This window comes from Rhipicephalus microplus, chromosome X, assembly GCF_043290135.1.
Source record: "Rhipicephalus microplus isolate Deutch F79 chromosome X, USDA_Rmic, whole genome shotgun sequence".
NCBI classification, from domain to species: domain Eukaryota; kingdom Metazoa; phylum Arthropoda; class Arachnida; order Ixodida; family Ixodidae; genus Rhipicephalus; species Rhipicephalus microplus.
In genome coordinates this window covers 136062220-136083126 of record NC_134710.1, presented here as the reverse complement: position 1 = coordinate 136083126, position 20907 = coordinate 136062220, and the positions used below count along the sequence as shown (strand labels likewise).

Sequence of the window (20907 nt, the reverse complement as noted above, 5' to 3'; positions counted from 1 at the left end):
GGAACATGTGTAAATAGTATTATGCCTTGAAAAAGACGGGGTTCCCGTCGAAACGTCGGCACAATAAACAGTTGTTATGTGAAAGCGCATCTACTTTCATATATATATATATATATATATATATATATATATATATATATATATATATATATTCCTGTGCCAAAGCAATCCAGGAGACAGGGTGTGGTCGCACAAAAAGAAAAAGAAGGAATAAATAGCAGCCAGCTGCTCACATAGTTGTCGACTCGGCCACTGTCAAAACTTTGGCCTTTGTGGACCTTCGTGACACCCAGTAGAAAATTGTAACGCTATTCCTGCAGCCCTTCCTGGGAACACCGCTCAATCGTAACCTTCAGGCTTACAACACCGGGATGTGAGCAAAAACCCTATGTTATCCTTCCCCTATGCAGGAAGCGCACCAAGTGGCCCTCTCCCTCGAACCAAGTGGTCAAAATTTTCAGAGCCCTTCACCATGGCGTCTCATAATCATACGTTGGTTTTACATATCAATAAATCATTATACTCGAAACACCATCTCATTCTTTTGTAGGAGAAGGCAACTGATTTTTTACTAAACGTGCTGTTCTCTTATCATGTAATCTAAGCTTCTAAATGTTCGAAAGACTGTCAGTTTGGCAAATTACGACTGGTTGGAGTTGGCGTATCCTGTCAAATTTCTACTTGTAGCCTAATCTAGCAAGTTTAGAGCCCAGCAAGCGCAGTTGACAATACTCTCGCGAGATACACTCTTGCCACGCCGTAGTTCGACTGGCCCCCATTTGATTGACGCAGAGGTTGTGTATATTTGTTGAGGGTGTTTGGTCCGTAACAATGACAGAAAAGAACTCGGAAAGTAAACAGAAACAGTTTTTAATTATTCTTTTATGTGTGCCTCGTCTTGTATTTATGCTTTTTATTGATATAAGGTAGCTTGCACATGACGTCACAGACAGGTATTCTGCACTGGGTACATGAAGATGGCACACACCATGACTTTTTATCGCGTTTGAGAGCGCCAGTACCAGGAGTGACAAAGAGTCATTCAAACCTTGCATCATTTTGTGCTCTCCCCGCTTCCTTTTGTTCGTCAGCCGCGTCAAGGGGGAACACAAAGAATTGGGAGGGTCACCAACACTTGTCTGATATCATAGTTTCTTGCTCTGGACAGTCGAGCTAGAGTTCACGCAGCATCTCGGTTAGCTGTTACCTGAAAAGGCCGACCAAAGTGACGTCAATGCAAGTTCTGTGATTCACACCAACGAGCCCAGCCAACCACATTTCTTGTCAGTGTTTCTGCTTTCTTTTGTCTGCCGTTGATCTCTCCTAGCTTCTTCAAAGTAAAACCCTAGTGTGGTCGCAAACTAATGCCCACACCCACAAGGGGCATTCTAGGGACAGGCTTTCCTTTCCACCTGATGACCTTCACCCCAGCCTTTCAGAGGACAGAACACCTGCTTTCCGCTATTCACCTGAGGAGAGGCGTGAAGAAAAGACAGATTCAAGAAGCGGGTGTTGGAGGGCTAGTTGGGGGGGACTGAAGGAGATGCAAGGTTTTAAGTTCGAAAATACATTTTCTCCTGAGATAAAATACTTTCACGCCACCCTCGGAAAAACGGGAAGCTTTTCGATGCACTGCTTTCGTTTTGTCTGTCTAGATGATGCCAGAGGAAGTTTTTCGATGCAGTGGTGAAAATAAAGTAGATTTCTAGTGGTCATGCATTATTTGTGTATGATTTGTGTGTATAATTATATCAGGAGATGGGAACTACTGTATATTAAGCTATTAATGCTGATATTTCAATGCAGTTTGAAGATTAATGTGGTTAAGTTGGCGTTTGAGGCATGATAAATTTAAACAATTTACGAGCTTCGGTTTGCTTTTCTGCTAGCTTTATTGAAAAGTGCTTCTTTTAGGGAATAGACCAAGTGCTCTAGTTTGTCTATGTGCAAATTCAGCCACAGAGCTTCAGTAGCTTGCCATGAAAATGGGCAGAAGTAGCTTTATGTGTTAAGAAAATTGCCCAATTTAGATCACTATAAATGAAAAACCAGAAAGCGTAAATCAATGAAATTGAACACTAAGATGGGGAATGTTGTTTTCTATACATGTCCCAAAATGAACCTTCTCTAGCGATTAGTTGGCCGCCAGTCTACAACTAAAATGACTAAACTTGGCTTCTTTCAAAAGAACACCAACAATAAAGTAGAAGTCCTACATAAATTTGCTACGTTGAGGAAATAGATACTAAATATTGATAACATTGAGGGAAAATAGTTAGATATTGACAACCTGAACAAATTGAATGACTACACATTCGCTTATAGAGTAGTAAAGGACTCCAGCCTTCTAAAATTTCTTTTCATTGAAGACGTTTCTAATTCGAACATTACCCATTTTTCCTCAATTAATAACTTTTTACTTCCAAGAGTGTGAACTAACTCTGATTCTTAAAGACTAGCTTTTATTTTAATCAAGCTCTGGATTTCGTTGCCATATAATATTCAGTGTGCATTTTTTATTTTGTCATTGAGACATCAACTTCGAAAATAATGTTTAATGAATAGCATCCTTTATTCAATGTTCTTCAAACACATTTATAACTATGTTGTTGTGATTAGTGTCTGATTTTATTATACTACAGTTCCTTCTCCCGACATTTTTGTGCTTTAAATTGTATAACTCGTAGAATCGCTGTTGTCTGTATTTTTATACTCTTTACTATGAATATTATGCTGCATTTGTTTTGCTGTTAAGTAGTATTTCCTTTTTTTACCATTATAATAATGTCCCCCTACAGTGTTTACACTATGGGACCTTTTTTGTAATTATATGTCAATATTCTGTATATGTTTTGAATACTGAATAAACTTCAAATATGTCCTTATTGTGCCGTGCAAGAAACAGTGCTGTAACTGTAGCAGATTTTTCAGAAAATAGTCACAATTGAGGCACAGTCAGCCCAAACCACGTAACTAGTGCTTGTTGTTGCCTGCCCACCTTCTAATAGTAGCAGTTGACTTGATTTTAATAGACATATTTGAGATGTGCTAAAATCAAGCTTTTCAGTGATCTATAATTCAACTATACAAAACCAGGAGAACAGCCACCATTTGGAAAAGTGGCAGAAATGGTGTGTACGTGCTGCCAGAGTCAGACCACTGCCTTAAAGAACACCCAATCGTCAAAATTTCCGGAGCTTTCCTCTACAGAGTTCCTGATATCATGGTTTTGGAACGCAAAACCCTAGATATTATTATTATTGTGGACACTAATATCAATTTTTCTCCGAAAACACGCATCAGCGCTGTACTTTAAAAAAAAACTGTTTAGGTATTATGATTGAACTTCATCTGCTGAACATTGTTTACTTTGGGAAATGTAGTTTGGGAGAAAAGGGACTCTTGAGTTGAGGGAGAAACAAGACGCTGGCCCATTCTTCTCTATTCTGCAGCCATTCCTCGTTACACAATGCAAAAAGTAACACAAAAGTCTTTACGTGTACATTGGGAAAGCATATGATTGAACTAGAATTCAGAGGTTAGCACGACAGTCCTAAAGAAGGACCACAGCACAGTCAAGACTGCCGCCATAGCCCATCCAAAAAGAAAATGGCATTTGCTGAAAGATTGCTGTCCTTCAAACGAAGATATGCTTGACGTTGCCTTTGACGAGTCTTGCATTGACATGTCAGGTCAGATATAGGAGCTTTGCCAACTAAGGACATTGTAATCAACCTGCCAGTTTCAAAAACTATCAGTGCAGCAAAGTTTGTTTAACATCGTATATCTTGTTATTTATTTACACATACTGCAACCAGATTACAGGGCTATCGCAGGACTGGGTAGAGAGCAGTAAATAATTCAGGAAACTCGGAATAAGTGAGATAAACACAAACAGTGACAGGTCAAATGATTACTAAACATACCATAAACATAAATAACTATTGAAAATGTAGAAGTAAGGATTAGTCTGTACAGTCTATTAGTGCCTTCAAAAATTTGCCTTTTTCTAATGAACAAATGTGACCTCGTATGGTATTTCACATTTCAATACATCGAGGAAAAAAGTGTATTTGAAGAAGTCTGTGTGGTGGTGAAACGTAGATACGTTGAGTTTGGGGCTGTTTCTGGTGAATGTTGTTTTAGCAAGCATTTTGTAGTTGTGCATATAATATTGCCACGATCCTTTCCTCAAGTTTTGTTATCACCTCGTTACACTACGTTCAGCGCAAACCGCACCTACGAGGTTCGAGAAGATTCGAGGCTGTAGTAGGTCATTTTGCTAAAATTACGCCCACTTCATGAACATTGCAGATAAATCGGGAATCTACATCGCTGCTAGCAATAACGCTAGAATATTCGATGGCAAGAGTATAAGTGCTGACACGCTTTGCTGCTTGTCAGTTGATCGACGGCCGACGCTCTGCTCGCCACTACCAGTGCCAGTGTCTCGCTGTAATCAAACTTTCTTTTTACACAGCCACAAGTTCGGCCCGAATAAACAGATTATTTGACCTGCAGTCTGCTCCCTTCATCAACGTCACGATCTGGTGGAGGTGCTTCCCGTCCATGTACCGAACGCCCCCCTCCAGTCGAGAGCCAAGCCCCAACCGTGAACCAAACATCCCCGCCAACCTCGACCTGCGAGCAAGCCGCCGGCAACAAGGGGCTACCTCTGGAGTACGGGGCTCTACGCGATAACAGTTGCAAACCGAAGGTGACTACCACTACTGCGTCAACTATGACAGACGCTGTACCAACGCCCGCCATGGTCGTAATACAGCAGCCAAAAGAGCCACCCACCCATCTTCCATGGATCTTCATTTGAAGAACCAAAGCCCTGGCTCGAGATGTACGACCGAGTGGCAGCCTTGAACCAGTGGGACGCAGAACAAAAGCTGCGCTGCGTCTACTTCTATCTGGAAGACGTGGCGAGTACCTGGTTCGAGAATCGGGAGTCTGCACTTCGCTCCTGGGATCTCTTGCGCGGTGCATTCGGGAAGCTTTCATGAGCATCCCCTGCAAAGAAACGGCCTATGCTTTGCTGGAGACCCGGGTACAGCTACCAAACGAAAATGTCACCATCTTCACGGACGAGATAACGAAACTGTTTCAGCACGCCGATCATGCCATGGCTGAGGACAAAAAGCTCCGCTTCCTCATGCGGGGTGTGAAGCAAGAGTTGTTTGCGGGACTTGTTCACAACTCGCCCAACACTGTTGACAAATTCCTCACTGAGGCCAAGACAATAGAGAAGGCGCTTGAGATGCGCACAAGGCAGTATGACTGCCGCTCTTCAACAGCCAACTTCTCCGAAGCCCATGCCCTCAGCACGGACGACGTGCGTGAGACGATCTGACAGATCATGCGGAAGGAGCTAAGGAGCCTGTTGCCTTTGTGGCAGCCCCAAGTGGATTGGATTGCCGACACTGTCCGCGAAGAAGTTCGGCAATCTTTTGAAGTTTCCAATGTTCCGCAGCTTCAGCTGCAAGTAATGAGTTACGCTGCTGCAATCCGACGCTACGCTCCCCCATCACACCCTCATCAAGAGGCCGCACCGTCGCAGTTCCATCCTCAGCCACCGCCGCCGTCGACACCATACTGTCCACTCACCGGCCAGCGCAACGCTCCAAGGAAAACCGACGTGTGGCGTCCCCCAACCACCGACCTCTCTGCTACCACTGTGGAAAAGCAGGCCACACCTACCGCTGTTGCCTGTACTGTCAGATGGGAATGGGTGGTTTCACTGTAGATGGGTCGCGTCCACAGAGGGGGGAAAGACCCTGCGACATCCCAGACTACCTTGCAGCAGTGCAATGGACCCCCCCGAGGATCTTCCCGTTCGCTGTCACCCAGTCACTACATGTCGCCTCACCGCCGGCCATACACTGGCCCGATCCAGGGCCGGTCTCCTAGCCTTTATCCAGGAAACTAAGAGCATAAACCGTTAGAGATACGGTTGCTGTGCGATGAACTACCGAAGATCCTCCGATGACGACGCCACGATGGTACTCTTCAAACACCACGCGAACCAGGCAAAGCCCTGACGATGCAACCCGATGCATTGATGACGACCTGACGACGCAAAATGGAAGCAGCTGAACCAGCAGACGTAGCCGTGACCCAATGCCATGACCTAACTGCAACGCGAGACGACGAACTAGCGACCTCGACATTCTTATTGATGGCCACAATGTGACAGCTCTCGCCGACACTGGAGCCGACTATTCTGTGATTAGTGGAGCGTTCGCTACGAAGTTAAAGAAAGTCTAGCACGCCTAGGAAGGCCCCGAAATAAGAACAGTTGGAGGCCACCTAGTAACGCCGTAGGGAATCTGTGCAGCGAGAGTCTGCATTAACAACTGTATTTACCCCGCAAGCTTCGTAGTACCACAGCGGGGCTCGAGAGATGTGATTCTTGGTATGGACTTCTTGGGCCTTCATAGTGCAGTCATAGATTTGAGATCCAAGTCGATAACGCTATCAACAGAACAAGCCCTACCGCCACACACGCCGCATGGGAAGCAGGCCTCGAATGTACTAGAAAATCAAATCACCATTTTCCCTCGATCCAGTATCAACATTTCCGTCGGCTCTCAGAAATCAGCATGGTTGCAAGGTGTCGTTAAAAGTGACCAGCAGCTGTTAATCAACCGTGAGATTTGAGTTGCAAGAGGAATCGCCAAGCTGAGAGAGGAGAAAGGTATAGTGGTGCTCATAAACTTCAGCAACCAGTACAAACACGTGAGCAAAAGCATGACAGTTGCCTATTTTGAAGAAATTGTGGAAGCCAGCAACATTATTGCCCTCGCCGAGTCTACTGAACCTGCTTCGACGAATGGAGGTCTCCATGGGAATTTCGACGTCAACGGCAGACGCTTTGCTCTCGGCTACCAGTGCCAGTGTCTCACTTTAATCAAATTTTTTTTTTATGTGGCTACTAGTTCAGCCCGAATAAACAATTTATTATTTGACTTGCAGTGTGCTCCCTACATTCACGTTATGACCCCGTGACAATATTGTGGGGAATTGAAAAAGTAGTGGAAAATTTTCAGAACTATCTGCTGAACTGTCCGCTTTTAATTGTCCTTCAGGACATATGGACCATTGTGTTACATATGCCCCACTGCTCCCAAGTGGTGTCCCGCTCCACCCACAGAGGCGGGTGCAATGGGACAGATTTTATCTATCCAGGCATTTTTTTTTTTTTTACAGCTGCATCTGGAGCAGCAGGAACTAATGTGTCTCAGAAGCTTTGTGGCTTGTTCAAACCTGTATTATAAGCATCATTCTGTGTTCAAGCTCAACAAAACTAAAAATATAGTTGTGGAAAGTGTCCCAATCCTCCCAACTGTCTCCTACCTAGCACATGCACAAACAAAGAACAAAATAGCCACAGGTTCTTCCGTGAATGATCAAAAGGCAGGTATAGAAATTGCCTCCCACTTGCTTGGCTTGTCATACTCTGTAAGGCTGCCAGATTTCACTCCTATTTTCAAAGCTGAGCCTATGGCTATTATTCTGGCCCTCCCTTCGAATGAAATCAATGCGACCACAGTAACAGATTCTGAAATACAGGGAAGCTAGTCTGGTCGAGAAAGTTTGCAGGGAGAAAAATCAAGTGATGACCAATTGTTAAAAGCACACACACACAAAGACGAAGATGTTTTGGTCCTACTATGTGAACCTTGTTCACGGTCTTCTTTATAAAAGATTCTGAATAAGGTCGCCGTAACATAGGTGTCTCAAACACGCAGGCCACATGTGGCCTGCCAACTTCTCGCTAGTGGTTAGCGGCCGGCACACGATGGTGTTTGTTTCTTTTTGTTACTAATATTAATAATATTGTTATTAATAATTGTTATTATTATTTCCTGATAAGTATGTTAAGAAATAATACAAAGGTCAAAGCAACACAAATGGTCTAAAGTTTTTTTTTTCTTGAGGCACCCGTACGGTCATGACGTGTGTATACATAACCATGAAGCAAAAGTATATTTTCGTATTGACGCACAGATTTTGGTCATATTGTTGGAAGGTTTATCAGTATGTTGTTGGAATCATGGTGCCATATCTCTTGAGGAATGACTGATATATGACATGCGGAAAAGGTCGGCTTTCAAACAGCAACATTATGTATTTATAATCATATGTACGATTCCCTTCTTCCACGCTCTCATCTTCATTGCTGTCCTGGCTCTTGGGGGAGTAAATGTGCGTTACTTTGGTTCCTTAGCTGAGGTCAGTTTGAGATGCCTGCCGTTATAGGGCAGAAAGCCTTTGTCTTTGTGTGTTTTTAATGATTAGTTGCTGCTTGATTTTTATATCAATAACAGATTCTCTTTTTTATTATGCACACCCTTACAGCTTTGCATAATTAATGAGTCGTAACGACATTCCACACATTAGTACCACAGGGCATCGAAACGGCCGCCGCGCCGCAATTGTACGGCAAGTGCCGGAGCTTTGAAACGCTACTAAATGTAGCCGTGAAGGTTGAATACATCTTCAGAGTGATGTTACTTTCAAGAATATTCGGGAAAGCTCTAATACAGTGAAATTTAGTGTCGAATGAGGTCTTGAAGCTAGGAATTTGACGGCATGCTAATTCTACCGCTATAAAAGGCATGCTTCTTTTTTTTTTCCTGAAGCATCTAGTGAAAATTTGTGGACAATCCAGAGTTCTTCAACGACTCTGGTGGTTCTTGATGCGTCGCGGAAGTGGAGTGGTTGCAACTTTTGACAGCACATATCCAACCTTTCAGGCTATATATACATTCGCTGTTTCTATACGAAGATATGTATCTTAAGTTTGTCTTGCATTTATTAAACTAACAACCACTTTGAATGAATTAGTGCTTTGAATTTAGCAAGTGATGAGGATCAAGCAATCCCTAATGACTTTTGCCTCATTTTGGTGTGTTGTTTTGCATTGATTATCACTACGGTGACATGTTCTAAGTTCATTTGGCCGTGCAATGTAATTTCCTAGTTCTTTACTCTGCTGTGTAGCTTACTCATGCTGTGTTTCTCCTATCCTTCTTGATTGTGTTCACTGTTAAGGTGCAGCCTTACATGCCTCCTCAAGCGAGAAAATTGACCTACTGCGTCTTGCGTCGGCGGCGTCAGCATGTGAGACAAAAAGTTATCTTCTCGTGCTCATGACGCATTGATATAGAAAATTAACTTTTCACGCTTTTACCGCTTGCGCAAGTTTTGTACAGCATTTTGGTGCCATCGCTCTTGTGCTGTCATCCTAGCAAGCTTCTACTGGTAATGCTGAAGTCTCTGTTCCATGCAACGGATGTGTCCTTTGTATTTTTCAAACTGTGAGGAGCTGCATGTAACTCCGCCTGTTTGGCATATCACCTCTGCAAATATGGTCATCTCAGTGCCTATACAAAAGAAAACGGCGAGCATTTCACTCATGGAGCTTCTGTATTACCTACTGGAGTGCAACAAGAAAGAGGCGGCAAGTATGCTCACCTTCATTAAATGCATCGTTATCTATTGGAGCTATGTCAAAAGGGCTCACGCATAGTGTCCATGCAGCCTCAACAGTCTCCAGCTGAGCTGATGGTTCCCGGCGAGGTTTGGTAGACGGGTGAGCTCTGCATCTTTTTGCATTATAAAGTACGCCGTGAGGCCGTAGAAAATACTTGGCACAGCGTCGACAAAAGTTTCGGAACATTACGCAGTGACTTCACAACAACACCTCCGATTAGCCACTGGTCCACGCGAATTATGTCACTCTCATCGAAGTGCTTTTCGCACACGTGCACATTCGGAGAATCAAATGTGAAACCACTAGTTTCTTGTTGCGACATTCTGTACTTCTACTTTTTCTAAGAACTTGGAGGGTTTTTCATCATGTCCCTTGTAACCAGCTAAACAAACAGGTCCACAGCAGGTATGCGGCATCCTTCCCAGTCATCAGGCACAGCACACTAGGCACAATAGTAATCATATAGTGAAAACCGCGCAATGACATGGCACAATATTATGCAGTGACCCCATAGCAGCACCAGCAGCCAGCTTCGCTCCAGTCTGCCCGATGCCCCTCGCGGGGATGCGGCGTGCCCCGTGGCCTCCGCTCGCAGTACAAAAAGCTCTCCTATACAGTTTTGATGAAGCTTCACGACGAAAAAAAAATATTAAAGGACTCTGGTACCACCTCAGCGACAGCTCCTAAAATGATTAAGGCGAAAGCCTTAGGTACCTTATGAAACACGAAAATCGACAGTTGACAGCATCAACGTGAGTGATGCAAAAAATCATGATAATGTAATGACGTCACCATGATGTCACAGAAATTTATGATGTCACCAAAATTTATGCTGTCACGTGATGGCATCATCACGTAAGATTGTCATTAGGTCAAAGGTGAATTTTACAGTAAATTTATGTTTAAGGAGCTTGAGATGCTGTATTCACTGTGCCACAAGGTTTCAATTGTGTGAATGCCGATGTTATATTAATATGCAGGAAGGGAGATGTAAAAGACTTTGAAGAGCTATGGACCCAACAGTCTATTTGTAGTATTAAAGAAAATATTCACAGTGGTTATTTAGAATAGGTTGAGAGAAGCAGTTCATTTTAATTGGTCTAGAGAGTAAGCTGGCTTCTGAAAAGCATACTCTGTATGGTAGATGACAGTCATGTGATCAACCAGGTAATTGAGACATCCGCTGAATATAACAAGCCCGACCCTTTATATAGCTTTCATAGTTTATGAAAAAAACATTTGACTCTGTAGAGTTTCTAGCAGTCGTAAAGGCATTAGGTGTGCTAAGTTAAGGAGCTCGAGTGCGCTCTAGCCAGCAGAGTGCACTCTGCCACTGTTGTAAACTTAACGGTCAGAAAGTGACATGTGGTGCGTGATTATGGAGTGTGCTTTATGCGCTCCAACCCTGAGACGGTGCACGAAAGCCTGCATGAGAGCTCATGCCTCCTATGGCTTTTGTAAGAATGACGTGTTTCTGACTCTTTCCTTTGATGAAGTGTGTTCTCTTTCCCTACTCATTTCTACCGCAGTAGCGATGTAACATTTGCTACGTAACACTTTCGTGCGCCCGAAAGCAGTCTGAGAAATTCTCAGTTAAGCTATGCTTCGAAGGTGTCGCATCTGACTGTTTCGAGCATGTTCCTTTGGATTTCAGAGCATGCTAACTTGACGAGCCTACTGTGTCACCATGGTGCTCTTGAAATGTGGATACATCAGACAACGTGTACAAGAACTCCACAGCTACGTTGCTCTTGAAAAGCAAAGAAAAATCCTCTCAATCACTTAAAGGCCAGGCAAGCAGATTCAATGTCTTCATGTTTATGTAAACAACTATATTGGGAAGAAATTAGAATAATGATTAACAGAAAATATCTTGACAACTAGCACTTTGCAGATTACATTGTGTTTCTCAGCAATACTAGAAGCGAACTTTAACAAATGGCGTGGCACCTCAACCAACAACAACAAAAAAAGCAGATCCCACGTACAGTGGGAATCGATGATATGCGAAGCAAACCAGCACATGGTGACCATGCCGGTCACGTACATGTCAACCTCCCGACTGAGCCAGGACAAACAGGAAAATGTCTTCGGGATTATTCGGCGATATTGTAGTAGTAATGACCATCTGAATCTCACGCAATGCCTAGTGAATGTAAATTGCTTATCTTTTTATAATCTTGCGAGACAACCCAAGGGCGGGAACTCCCTAGCAGAGCTTGAAAAGCTCTCTTTAACACTTTGTCGCCAGCCTGAAGTGATTCCATTTTCGGCATACGAGATTATATAGAAGATGTCAGAAGTTGGAGATGTAGACGGTGTTATATCTACACTGCAGTCTTTAAGGGGTGATCACAGTAGCTATGTCGTTCAGAAAAGGTGGCTCTTGCCACCAGGAAATCTGGAGCCATTGTCACACCGAACAGTGAGTGAGTGAGTGCCTTTGACAGGGGAGGCTTACTGTATCCTTGTGAAAGTCTGGTCAGACTGGTGAGAACGTTTGAGGATGCATTTACTTTCTTTATCTTTTTGCTGAAAAATTGCATTCCTTCAACATATATGATTTCATGAAGTTATTCGCAGAAATCAAGCTGGATAGAGTTGGCTGCAAAATTCACAGCAAAAAACTGACCGCAAAAATAGTCCAGTTTTTTTTTTTTTTCGCACATGCATATACAATTGTGGGCAAAATTTTTAACAAAGATAGGAGTGTCCAAAGGGAGAAAACACTTCTAACTTAGCCTCCTAAAGTAATAGGGAAATATGTGATAACAAATGTGTGTCAGAACTATGTGATCACAAATGTGCCATAAACACGTACCGTTTCTCTTGCGTGTATTTATTTTGCATCTAAGGCCATAAGTTACAAATATCATGTGTCCCAGCATAGAGAGAATGATCGCTTAAATAAGAAAGTGTCCAATGTATAAAATAGCCTCCAGATGCAACGTCTATTGCCTGTCCAAGTTTCTTAAAAAAAAAATGTGCGAGAAAATGCAAATGATTTGAATATTTCATGCTGAATGGAACCCAACTTCTTATAATTACAAAGGAATTAGGCCGCGTTCACACTGAGCATTCCTGCCGCCGAAAGTGCTCCGAATCCGGTTCAGCGGCGGCGAGATCCGCCGAAAGGGCTCTCTTCGCGCCGATCGCTCTCGGACCGATTTTAGCGGCGTCTGCCGCCGAATCGGTAACTGCGGACCAATAGGAGCGCTAGTCAAGGAATTTTGAAAAATGGCGGCCAAGGCCTACTCACTTGTTATGCCGCAGTGCACCTAACTGAATGTTGAAACCAACGGGAGTTTAACCTTCTCTGTGCCTACTTAGCTTCCGTATTTTGTGAAAGAGGTGACCGAGCTTGCTGTTGGCGTGACCGAGCTTGTTGCGGTCTTGCAGAGCGAAATGAACCCACCAACGCCGCTGGCGTCGGTGGTTTTTCTGCTCTTCGTGCATTACAAGATAGCCACTTGCCAGCGAAGTAAGCAGTACTGTCTTTTCTTGCTTCTTACGTACGAGAATCGTCAAAGTATACACCACCGGATAGCGTAGTGGCGCTTGCGAGCCGCGACAACAACCGGGTGACAGCGCATCCATTCCGCGTTCGCCCCGTATTAGATGGCATATTCGGCGGCGCGGGGCACATCCAGTGCGAACGACGTTGTGTTTCGGCGGCAGGGTAATTTCGGTCACTGTAGAAAGTAGATGTTTCAGTGTGAACTAGGCATGAAAGTGGACTGGGGGGGGGGGGGGGGGGTATATAGAAAAAAAAGCAGAACACTTCAGCCATGTATATACGCTATGAACAATTGTAAAGAGTTTACATTTAACCAAGAGAGAAAACACTCTAAAGTCAACTTAGCTATGCATGCGAGCAAGTGATTTTTCTCAGCTGAAGCACACTAAATGCAGTAAAAGCAGTGCAAAAAGAACGCAATGTGATAATAACGGCTGAACATGTCTGTGCGGCACGCCAGTTCCGTCAGACTTTAAAGCACTCTGCGCTATTTCTTTTTTTTTTTCCAATTGCTTAATGCCACTAGGAACTTGCAGCACATTATTCTTAGTGAAATAAAACACACAGCGCCTTAAAAAGCATGGGCGCGGTGTGTAAGTAGTTTAATATGAGTGAAATTAATGTCTAGCGGCTATGTACAGTGCAGGCAGATGCGACCCCAAGAACCTATTGCACATGTAGCACCATCTGGTGTGGCCACCATTTTTCATTGTGAAATCATGCTGCCCTTTACTCTCGCCCATAATACTTCCCCGTCTGTCCACCATATATATACATTTAAACATGAGAGCGTCAGTGTCACCTGTAGCCATTGCGGGTGAGTGTGCGGAACTTTCATTTGCCTGTTGTTAGAGTAAAAAAATATGTACTAAGATATGAGAAAGGCAGACAGGGACAGCAGGTGGTTAGGTGGGGTGTTGAAATTAAGAAAGTTATAGGTATAACATTGAATGAACTAGTGCAGAACAGGGTAAATTGGAGATCATTGGAAGGAGTCTTTTTCTTGCAGCGGAAATAAATAGGCTGAGTATGGTAATTTGTCTGGACCACTTTTGGTGCAGATGCTATGCGTCATCTTCTCCTGTTAGTAGGTGTTGAAGATTGCTTTTTTCATCTGAACTTTTAGTGACATAAATGGCAATGTCTATCAGTTACTCATTGCAAGACATACTTATATATTCATCTTTTATTGTTTCATTATACAGGAAGGAGGGCTCCATTGTTTTGAGAGACAGTGATAATGATGGCCCACAGGTAATCTACATAAGCAGTAGTGACAGTGACGATGAGTTCGTTTTTCACCCTGACGGTAGTTTCGAACTAAGAGAAATACCTGGTAAGCATATCCGCCAATAATCTTTTAGTTTCTCGTACTCCTTCACCACCAAATTCTTTAATGTTCCCCGTGAAAGTGTTGACATAAAAATTAAAAGAACACTTACACAGATTATCTACAAGGCTCTCATCAGCAAAGCTGAAACACCGTCTTCTTTCTAATCGTCGGTGTTGCTTTTTTACTTTTCTTACTCTCCAACTGCACGGGCTTCTATCAAAGCTTCAACTTCATGTTGTGACATTGCACTGATGGAGATCCAACAATTTAATTCAAATTCTCTACTGTGTTGGCAAATTTGGGCTTTTTTTGCGATTTACTTGTGGAAACAGCGATTTACTTGTGGAAACAGGGCTCGAGCATTCTGGAGGTGTAAGATCGACGCTAACGTTCTTGAGTTTACTGTTCGTAATTTTCTTTAATTAAAAGTCAAGGGGTTTATGTTAACATATTTACTGAATGAAATTAAAAAAAATGTAAATCGCTGCTGTTATCATTTAAAGTTCACTGACTTCACTTTAGGTCTCGTTTAGGTCACATTTTCAGCAAGATTTGCTGAAGCACTGCCTTTTTGTCATTGTTCTATGTAGCATTTGTCAGTAAATTATTTGCAAAGTTTTTTTTTAAATGTTGCCACTGTATCATATTCTGGTTACTTAGAAAAAATCCTCTCAGACTAAAGTGACTAAAAATTTAGTACTCTTTCACATATATTTGTAGTAATGTGCCCCCCCCCCCCCCCCCCCCCCCCCCGCCTTTTTTTTATCATAGTACAGTGAAGTCAAAATGTGTAAACATAGAGGGAAAAGCAACTCAATGGTCAAAATATGGGAAAATTAGACCCCTGTGATGGCATGTATTTGTTTATATGCTGTAAATTCATACGGATGAGTAGTGGCTATATAAATATAGTATTTCATTTTGAAACAATGTACAGTAATTGTTTGAAAATTTAGTTGAAGCGCACCGAAAAGACGCGGATAGAAAGACAGTGCTTGCCAAGGAGAGGTCAGCCTCTTCTGTTTGTGTCTTTTTAGTGCGCTTCAGCCAAATTTTATACATGGACGTAATCCAGCTGGCCCAACTTGCCATCTTGCTGCAATGTACAGTAAGCCAGCTAATGAGGGCACTGATCATGAGGACACTGATCAACTACTTAAAACAAGCAAAAAAAAGCAAAAGCAAAAAAAAAAAGCAAAAGTGTTGTGCACTTTGCTGGTAGTTCACTCCAGTCCACAGTTAAAGGGCCCGTAACCCACCCAGATGTCGAAATTCAGTTGTTGTGGGAAAACTGTGCACAAGTGTACAACGAATACGAAGCCGTGAGAATTTTTCGAAACGGTGCAGTAATAGCGGAGTTAGACGTGTTTGATTATCGAAACCGTGATGACCATACCTTTTGCTCTCTCCTGCGCTTCCTCCCCTGGTATCCTCTCCCACGCTGCTTTTTCCTCTCGCCAAGCGCCCCTCCCGATCTCGCGTGGCATACGTCATCGCTGACGCGCTGCTTGAAACACCGTCTGCTTCCGGTACCCGCGAGTCCGGCCGTCGACTCGGTCAGTTACGTGCTTGTTGGCGAACCGTGGCTGCTGTAACCATGCTGATATGGAACCTGCATTGCGTGCACGCATTCAAAAGATTGCAACGCAATGGAGCATGTCCTGCACGTGCTTCACGCACGCTGGCAACACGACGAACAACAAACAGCGCAGACAGCTGCTTGCAGACTAATTGGAAGTCGTAGGCTCTTGCTCGACCGGTCACAGCATATTTGGCATATTTGCCTCGGCGCGTCAGAGATGCGGCATTGTGCGTCACACGGAAGCCTGAAAGGCCCGGAAAGTAAGAGTGATTGTTTCTTGGAATTTGTGGCGCGCTGGTAGCTCGTAGCGCTGCCACGCGCAGAATCATTGATCGCAACAGCATTCTGCACACGATGCGCGTGTTTATTTGAAATGCTTGTAAAAATATCGGAGGTGGTTTACAGGCCCCTTAATACAAGCAACAGTGGTTTATCGTTTTTCGTTGGAAATAGAATGCGTGCAAGCTTGGTTGTAAGGGCTGTTTATTGAGGCATGAACGCAGCAGTGAATGCATAGAACTTGAATCTAATAGATCATCAGACAGAGCTTGGCAGAAGAGACATGATTTTGTAAAGGACTAATGCTAAATGTATTGCTATGGGTGAGAGGGGAGCTTTAAGAAACTATGCAAGAACATTCAACTAGCTTCTTCTGTAGTGACTAGACTTGTGGCCATAGGCACCAAGAGAAAGAGAGAGAAACTAAGGGGAAAGGCAGGCAGGTTAACCAAGATTTAATCAGAGGCACATAGTTTTCATTTTACCAGGCTTTGGGAGACATAAAGCATGAGATGCATCTATGCATGAGATGCATGAGATGCCAGATAAAACATGAGATGAAGTAACAATGCCGTGCGCCCGTCGGTCCGTGGACCCGCCAATGCGCCCATCGGTCCACGAACCATAGCGAATACCTATCAGCGGGTCGACGAAACGTCAAGCAAAAAAAAAAAAAAAAGTGTTACCGCAGCCACCATTGATTCACAAAAAATATGAAATTCTCAGTCGGCAAATGAGGGTATGGCATGTTAAGAACATACGCTGCGTTTTCTGCTCGCAAACAAGGTAGATGTTTTGCGAATGCTGTCATTGCCAGCCACCATGTTTGTTGCCATAGCAACGACACATAAATCATTTTTCTGGCTTGATGTTGCGTCATCCCGGTGATGGACATCCGTCGCCGGCCAATGGGCGCAAGCCGTTCTGGTCAAACGCCCCTGGCAAGCAAGCCGAGAAGTTGGGCCCTAACCCTAACCCCATCGTCCAGGGAAAACAAAGTAGGGTTTGGGGGGGGGGTGGGGGGTGTAGCAGTTCAAAAATTTCCCGGCCTAGTTCTAACCTGAGGAGAATGCTGCTTAAGCCACCTTGCCGCAGTATTTTGGTGTTTGCTGAAAAGTGTCTCGTGATTTGGAAGGAGCTGTTAGCACGAGTCTCTGAACGCAGCACATTTTACATTTTGTTAAATTACTCATGCGTGTATGCACTGTGTAATTGTGAGTACTAGTGTGATGGCTGGCGTCTAAAAGAGTTTCTCGCAATCATTTAAAGCAGCGAATGACACTTCTGCTGCCCCCCCCCCCCTCCTCAAAGAAAAAAAGAAAACCTTGTGCACCAGTTTTTCTTTCACTATCCCTACTTCCCGGTTTTACTAATCTCCTGAATTTCAAGGTCGCCAGCTTGGCAGAGCCGCATTTTAATTTGCAGGGTGTCGAAGGATTTGCAGGCATGACAAATGCTAATTTGGACTGCATTGTTTGCTCAGTGGGGTATTTCAGAATACTACTATTTATTGAAATAGCAGTGCTTATGTTCACTATGCACGATTTAGGTGGGTTGAATGTTTTGCACATTTATAAATGTAAGCCTTCTTTTTCGTACTGCTCCAAACTTGATGTTTTATAAAGAAACTCTTTACTGTAGCCTGCTCTAAATATGGATTTTAGTGCTCCAAAAGTAGCATTTTGCTGCTCCAAAAATTGCTCCAAATTTTATTTTGGCTGTTGCACCCCTGCTTTGTGGGTGTTACAATTTTCAATTTCGAAGAGTCATGAACTCAGTTTTTTTTTTTTACTATACAAATGACCTGATTTAAACTACATAATTAGAACAGGGTCCCCTCCAGTTACTGGCTACTTGGTAGTTCGCTCGTTTGATCTTTCTCTGGTGTGCTGCATTTGACTTTTCTCAAGAAAGCTTTGCTCACTTTGTTAGTCCAGACTTGATGTGTCATATATTTCTTTGCTAGTGCAAGTTTCTGTGTTGTTTGTATGTGCTATAAGGAAGCTTGTTCATTTTGTGCTATTGTATTTCTCTATTTCATATGCGAGCAGCCAAAAAAAAATAAACTTGAAAAGCAAGAGCCCACTGGCCAAGAAGAAACAGCGGGAACAAGCACATCGCCCGAAGCACAGCTGCCCTCTGTGGATCCACGGCGTGCAAGACAGTTGGTTGCACCAATCATCTGCAGCAACCATGGTGTCTTCTATAATGCTGTGCTCAACCAGACTTGTCTCGAAAAGAATCGGAACAAATTTTACTACATGCAGCTTGTGAGGGATCTGTGCAATGACAACCACTACGTGTGGTTTAGCTGGGGCCGTGTTGGAGAAAGTGGATCAATAATTTTGATCCCCTATCAGAAAGACATCTTGAAAGTGCAGTTACTGTTTGAAAGAAGGTTAGTGAGCTTTTATATTTAAGCAATGAATGGATGTGGAAAATCTGTGAAAATTTTATTATTTAACAGAAGTGATAACATAATGCCCACACATTTTGGAAATTGCAGCTTCTACTCGAAGACCGGCAATTGGTGGGAGGTATGGGCGAAAGACAGGAAATTTGAAAAGAGGAAGGGGAAGTACGACATGCTCAAAATGGACTACTCTGGTTCTGTAAGTACATGAATGTCACAGCTTGAAGGTTGCATATGTTCACTGAAAAACTTTTTGCACTTAAAGAAAACCCAAGAAGAGAATATTCAGCAGCTGTATGAGGACATTGCCAATAATTTTGCATCAAGCAGGCTCAAACCCAATTTACTGGTTGGTTCATTTTCTCTCTTGGTGTATGCTTGTTATTCTAACCACAAAGAGGAGCAGCCAGCTTACTGTGTTCTAACTTTTTCAGAAACTCATGTCTCTGATATTTGATCTCGAAGAAAATGAGAGAAACTGTTGTTGATATGAAGTTTGATTTGGTAAAATTACCCTTGCGTGAGTTCCTTATCATGGCTCGCTACAAATTCACATGTTTTTTATAACCTCTAATGCATTTGTTTGTGTTGTGTTACAGGAATGCTCACAAAGGAACAGATCCTCACAGGTTATAAGGCACTTCATAAGATTGAAGATTGCATTAAGAGGGAAAGCGACAAAAGTGAACTTGTAGAGGCCTGTAGTGAGTTTTACACCTGCATTCCTAATTTATTTTCGTAAGTACTAAAATAGAAAATAAATGCCACAGTTATAAAGCAAAGCATATAATAATAAGAGTGCTTTTTTCAGGCGAAGGGAAAGGCCCACTTTGATTTGTACTGATCTACTTGTACAACAGAAGATGGAGCTGCTTGAGGTGGGTGCACAGTATGGTATAGAGGCTTTGGTTTGATTACAATCAGATGCTGCAGCACTCCCTTCGTAGTTCGCAATTGTAGTCACACTAGTAGAGTGCCGTGTCAGTATACCATTTTTCAGTATCTGCAAGTGAGCTTTCCTGCGCTTATACATTCACCCCAACTAATGGCAACACCAGTTGTGCTTCAGGTGGAGAGTGAGGTCCTAAACGCGTGTAATGTGGCTGGTCTGTTATGTGTGTTGATGTCAAGAGAACTGAGTCTACATTTTCTTCATCATAATGTCAGCTCACTGCGCCTGAACACACGCCTGCAGAAGCGACTAGCCTTCATTAGTTTGGCAATCTGCATCGCAGAAAAGCTAGCTTTACAATAAAAAGGGGGGTATTCTTGAGTGATTGCTCTTGTCTTTTTGGTTCATTCTGGAGTGAGAGCATGCACTCGTGCATAAGGAATATGTTAACTTATTATAATTAATATATTAGGTTTTCAAGAGTTTTTGTATTGCTAAGGGATCGAACTTGACATTTACTGCCACAAAGGTACCTGCATATTGTGTTGATAAATTATTTTGTGTGTGTGTGTAGATGGGGGAGGGTGGGAAACCATGGTATTTTACTTTACTTTTCATTTTAGCACATGTACAAACTCTGCAGAAATATAGTTGGTATCTATAGAAGCTTCAAGAAGACATACCGTGGCAGGTTTGCTGTAAGTACACGCTGCATGCAAGTCAGCAGCCAGGAACTCAGTGGAGATAAAAATTATGCTACATAGTTTTAATGGAAGTGTAGTTATGGTTTAACTGCTTCAGCTTACAATATTTTCATTCTTTTCTCTCAGAAAAACTCTCTATGTTAATGATTGTTTGGGAAGAAATGTACTGAATAACCCTACATCTAGTGTTACTCGAAATGTGCAAAGGGTAAATAGTTCCCTTAGCAATGAAAGCGGTTCATGTTAGTAAGACCATAGAGGGCTCTTATTTATGTTGCTGTGCTTCAAAACAATGAATTGGGTGCTGGCTTCATAGTGTCTCATAAGCAGAAACAAAAAAAGGTTGAGGGTCCTCTGCTGGATTCGCTTGCTGCAAGGGTCCAGGTCAGTATCTTGGTGGTAGGACCAGGCCATCAAGATGCAATGAGTTAGTTTTTAATGATTATCATAGAAATGGTGGTTGGTGCACAACACGAAAATGATGCATAATGTAACTGTGCAAAAAACGGGCGGAAACAAGAAAGGAGAGAAAAGGACAAATAAGCGCAGATAAAGATGATGCACTAACAGTAGACCTTCATTACTGTGTTACCTTCCTGTTTGTAATAACGAGAACTATCAACTAATGTTTATTAGCTCTCGTTAATACTCTATCTAACAAAGAAACGAGCCCTTAAATCCA

The 20907-nt window shown here is 42.9% G+C and overlaps 2 protein-coding genes across 8 annotated transcripts in view; one reads left to right on the top strand and one right to left on the bottom strand.

Moving 5' to 3' along the window:
* The window catches only part of LOC142775779 (uncharacterized), a 198675-nt gene that overhangs the window by 119523 nt on the left and 58245 nt on the right, over positions 1-20907 (bottom strand). For 5 of the 7 annotated variants that reach the window (XR_012887001.1, XR_012887002.1, XM_075877806.1 and 2 more), the window contains one exon: positions 15752-15967. The exons of 1 other annotated variant lie outside the window; for it this stretch is intronic. Coding sequence is in view for 4 of the 6 variants with exons in the window: in XM_075877806.1 (XP_075733921.1) it covers positions 15752-15849 (98 nt within the window). In the remaining 2 variants the exon portion in view is untranslated. Of the gene's footprint in view, positions 1-15119; positions 15968-20907 lie in introns of those variants that run through there. One more of the 7 variants, XM_075877804.1, reaches the window with a different exon arrangement.
* Positions 1-20907, top strand: part of LOC119176519 (poly [ADP-ribose] polymerase 2-like) — a 47873-nt gene that overhangs the window by 14110 nt on the left and 12856 nt on the right. The window contains exons 3-8 of the mRNA XM_075877803.1: positions 18268-18614; positions 18723-18828; positions 18895-18978; positions 19064-19149; positions 19229-19367; positions 19441-19507. Coding sequence (XP_075733918.1) covers positions 18268-18614; positions 18723-18828; positions 18895-18978; positions 19064-19117 — 591 coding nt within the window. The 3' untranslated portion in view covers positions 19118-19149; positions 19229-19367; positions 19441-19507. The remainder of the gene's footprint in view (positions 1-18267; positions 18615-18722; positions 18829-18894; positions 18979-19063; positions 19150-19228; positions 19368-19440; positions 19508-20907) is intronic.